The sequence below is a fragment of the Helianthus annuus genome, chromosome 4 (assembly GCF_002127325.2).
Source record: "Helianthus annuus cultivar XRQ/B chromosome 4, HanXRQr2.0-SUNRISE, whole genome shotgun sequence".
Lineage (NCBI taxonomy): Eukaryota > Viridiplantae > Streptophyta > Magnoliopsida > Asterales > Asteraceae > Helianthus > Helianthus annuus.
Window position 1 is genome coordinate 92,435,409 of NC_035436.2, and position 4,391 is coordinate 92,439,799.

Below are 4,391 nucleotides of genomic sequence, written 5' to 3' on the forward strand. Positions count from 1 at the left end.
TGTAAAGGGGTGTTTAGATCGTGGGACTGGACCTCTAATGGGAGCTGCTGTTCTAGAGGTACTAGAATTATTGTTGGTTGGAACAAGGATGTAGTGGATCTTTTGGTGATAGCCCAGTCGGATCAGGTAGTTCATGTGCAAATGCGTTTAAAATCTGATAATAAAATCCTGTTCTGCTCGTTTGTTTATGCTGAAAATAATTACCAAGATAGAAGGGCTTTGTGGGATGACCTTTGTAAACACAAGTGTTTCATTCAAGACAAACCGTGGGTGGTGCTAGGTGATTTTAATTCAGCCCTGTCGATGGATGACTATTTAGCTGGGCCTTCTACTATTACGATTGGGATGAGGGAGTTTTATGATTGTGTTCAACACAATCAACTTTCTGATGTTAAAAGTCATGGGCTTCATTTCACTTGGAACCAAAAACCGAAAAATGGAGTAGGTGTTTTGAAAAAGATCGATAGAGTTATGAGTAACACTCAGCTTCTTGATTTATTTCCAGATGCTTTTGTCTTATATCATCCCTATCGGGTTTCGGATCACTCGCCATGCATTCTGAATTTGATTCCGGTTAACCATAATCGGCCTAAGCCTTTCAAATTTGCTAACTTTCTAGCGAGGAAGGAGGGATTTATTCCATGCGTGGCCAAGGAATGGGTAAAGGAGATTCCGGGTAAAACTATGTTTTCGGTGGTTAAGAAGTTGACGGCTCTTAAGCCTCCTTTAAGACGCCTTCTTTTTGATCAGGGTAATCTCCACAACCGTGTGAAGGAGGTTAGATTGCAGTTGGATGCCATTCAGAAAGCTATAGATGACAACCCGCTTGACCTGGTTCTGCGTGAATCGGAAGCTCGTTGTATTCAGGAATTCAATACCGTCTCGTATGATGAATGTATCAGTAATCTTAACTGTCTCTGGGTAAGCAGAATATTCTTCGTAAGCTGGACGCTACAGAGACAGTTAAGGATGCTGATATTCTTATTCCTCGTGAGGTAATCCAAAAAGTTCAGGATAAGTTTGAGAATGTTTTGTATGGATATTTCTTGGGCAATCGGTTACCTTTTCCTGTTGTGGAGTACTATGCTAAAAATGTTTGGTCTAAGCATGGGTTTGTTAAGATCATGATGAATGCTGAAGGTTTTTTCTTTTTCAAATTTGACTCTAAGGAGGGGATGATGAAAGTGCTTGAAGGAGGGCCATGGTTGATTAGGAAAATGCCTCTTTTCTTGAATGTTTGGTCGCCTTCGGTCAGTCTCAAGAAGGAGTGCATTAAGTCAGTTCCGATTTGGGTGAAAATGCATAATGTTCCTATTGCTATTTACACGGATGATGGGCTGAGTTTATTAGCGTCTAAGTTGGGTACCCCAAAACGGTTGGATGGTTATACGGCTGATATGTGTGTTGATAACTGGGGGAGAAGTAGTTTTGCTCGTGCGTTAATTGAGATTAGTGCGGATAATGAGTTGAAAGATTATATTACGGTTGCTATTCCTAACCTTGTGGAGGATGGGTATGTTACTCATAAGGTGAAGGTTGAATACGAATGGAAACCTCAGAGGTGCTCGACTTGCTGTGTTTTTGGTCATAGTGATCAATCATGCCCTAAGAATATAGTTCCAAAAGCTAAGCAGGTTGTGATTGATGATGAGGGTTTCGTAACTGATGAGAGGAAAGTGGCTAGAAAGCGTGTTTTGCAAAAGAAACAGAGGGCAAATTTTGTGTACAGACCGAAAATAGGTAACTCGGGTGCGAGCACTTCAGGTACTAAGGATGATAAGCCGGATTCTACCGTGAAGGCCAATGTAGAGACTAAAAACCCATTTGAAGTTTTGTCTAAATCGGATGGGGGTGCTGATATCCCTCCTGGTAATGTGAAGTCAACGGAGCCAAGTCCTAGTAGCCCGTTTGACGACTATGAGGAAGAAGTTGTTGAGGTTGTGCCAACGGAAATGTCTAATTTTATGAGCAACAAATCGCTTGGTAGCAATGCTGAGGGGGCAAGCACTCCCGGTTTTAAGGGTTTACATGGATAGTGTAGCTGCCTGGAATATTAGGGGTTTGAACCGGCCCCTTAAACAAGCTGAGGTTCGGGTTCTCATTGCTGAAAACAAGCTGAATATTTGTGCAGTGTTAGAATCGCACATCCATATTAATAAACTTTCTGTTATTTGTAACAAAGTTTTTAGTGGCTGGAATTGGACGTCGAATGGGGGGTTATGTTCCAGAGGTACTAGAATTATTCTTGGGTGGAATTCTGATGTAGTTGATATTATGGTGATCTCGCAGACTGACCAGGTGATGCACACTCAAGTTCTGGTAAAAGCTAATAATAGAATTTTTTTCTGTTCATTTGTTTATGCGGAAAACAGATACCATGATCGTCGTGCCCTTTGGGAGGATCTTTGTAGCTTTAATGCTTTGGCTCGTGATAAGCCATGGATTGTCATGGGGGATTTCAATGTTGCTCTCAATATGGAAGATTGTTTATCTGGTCCCTCGAATCATTCTATTGGCATGAGGGAGTTTTTTGAATGTATTAAGGAGACTGAATTGTTAGATGTTCCGAGTCATGGCATCCACTTTACGTGGAACCAAAAACCGAGAGAGGGTATTGGAGTTATGAAGAAGCTGGATCGGGTCATGGGTAATCTAAAGTTTCTGGATTTATTTCCGAATGGGTATGCCTTGTTCAAACCGGCCCGCTTGTCGGATCATTCTCCGTGCATATTCAAGTTTTCTTCGGCGATTAACACTAAACCGAAACCGTTTAAATTTCCGAATTTCATTGTTTCAAAACCCGAGTTCAAGCAGGTTGTTTCAGCGGAGTGGGCTAAGGAGATTCACGGTCATTCCATGTTTGCGGTTGTTAAAAAGATGAGAAATTTGAAGCCTCTCTTTCGTAAAATTCTTTTTCAGCAAGGCAACTTGCATAAAAGGGTTGAGGATTTGCGGGTTAAACTTGATAATATTCAGAACCAAGTGGATGCAAATCCCTTGGATTTGCTTCTTCGGGATGAGCTTGCCACATGTCTTCTGGATTTTCAATCGGCTGCTTATGATGAGGAGTGCTTTCTTAAACAGAAAGCCAAGGTAGAATGGTTGAGTGCGGGGGATTCAAACACGAGGTTCTTCCATAAATGTGTGCAAAGCAGAAATGCTAGGAATAAAATTTCTAGTATTCAGGATGCGCAAGGGAACCAGTTCGAGGGTGATCACGTTTCTACGGCTTTTCTTAATCACTATACGAACTTCTTGGGTATGGAGTACCAGGTGGAGGATTTTGACTTTGGAGATTTGTGTGCTAACACTTTGAATGCTCTCTCGGCTAATCATATGGTGCGGTCGGTTACCCGAGATGAGGTTAAAAAAGCTATGTTTAGTATTGGTGAGAACAAAGCGCCAGGTCCGGATGGGTATACATCGGCTTTTTTTAAACATTCGTGGGAAGTGGTAGGAGATCAAGTGACGAATGCAGTTCTGGATTTTTTTGAGAATGGCCAAATATTGAAGCAGATTAATCACACTATTATTGCTTTAATTCCTAAAAAGGATTCTCCTAATTCGGTTCTTGATTATAGGCCGATATCCTGCTGTAATGTCCTCTTTAAATGCATTAGCAAGATTATTACGGATAGAATTAAAGGGAGTTTGGATGGGTTAGTTAGCATTAATCAGTCAGCTTTTATCCCTGGTCGCAAAATTACCGATAACATTCTTCTAACGCAGGAGCTTATGCATAACTACCATCTTGATAGAGGCCCAGCTAGATGTGCCTTGAAGATTGATATCCAAAAGGCTTATGACACGGTCAATTGGTCTTTTCTTAAAGCTATCTTGGAGGGTTTCGGTTTTCATAGGAAAATGGTCATGTGGATTATGAAATGTGTGTCTACAGTTTCCTAGTCTTTGAGTATCAATGGTGAGCTGCATGGTTACTTTAGTGGCAAGAGAGGTCTTAGACAGGGTGATCCTTTGTCTCCTTACTTGTTCACATTGGTTATGGAAGTTCTTTCTCTCCTGCTTCAGCGTGCTTCGAAAATTGGCTCAGGGTTTAAGTTTCATCCGCAGTGTGCCAAACAGAAGATTGTTAATGTTTCTTTTGCCGATGATTTATTTATCTTTGCTCATGCAGATACCCTCTCGGTTAAGCTCTTACGGGACGCGCTCAACATGTTTACAAGGATTTCGGGTTTGGTTCCAAGTGCCCCTAAAAGTACAATTTTTTTCGGCAATGTTCCTTCCCTTACAAAGAATCAAATTTTGCGGCTAATGCCGTTTCAGGAGGGATCCCTCCCTGTTCGCTATCTTGGAGTCCCTTTGGTGTCTTCTAGACTTGCTTACAGTGATTGTAAGATTCTGGTGGAAAGAGTTCATAGGAGGATTGATAA

The 4,391-nt window shown here is 41.5% G+C and overlaps 1 protein-coding gene across 1 annotated transcript; it reads left to right on the top strand.

Moving 5' to 3' along the window:
* The first annotated feature begins 303 nt into the window (after positions 1-303).
* Positions 304-3,906, top strand: LOC110918887. Its single transcript, XM_022163165.1, has 4 exons — positions 304-834; positions 930-2,013; positions 2,190-2,262; positions 2,373-3,906. Exons 1-4 carry the CDS (start codon positions 304-306, stop codon positions 3,904-3,906), a joined length of 3,222 nt encoding a protein of 1,073 aa, XP_022018857.1.
* Positions 3,907-4,391: the final 485 nt, after the last annotated feature.

Excerpts from the sequence above, each read along its gene's own strand:
- LOC110918887 (XM_022163165.1), top strand. The coding sequence starts at position 304 with ATGGATGACTATTTAGCTGGGCCTTCTACTATTACGATTGGGATGAGG. Across the intron at positions 2,014-2,189 it reads TGAGGGGGCAAGCACTCCCG|TGGCTGGAATTGGACGTCGA; the intron begins GTTTTAAGGGTT and ends CAAAGTTTTTAG. Across the intron at positions 2,263-2,372 it reads TTCTTGGGTGGAATTCTGAT|ATACCATGATCGTCGTGCCC; the intron begins GTAGTTGATATT and ends TGCGGAAAACAG.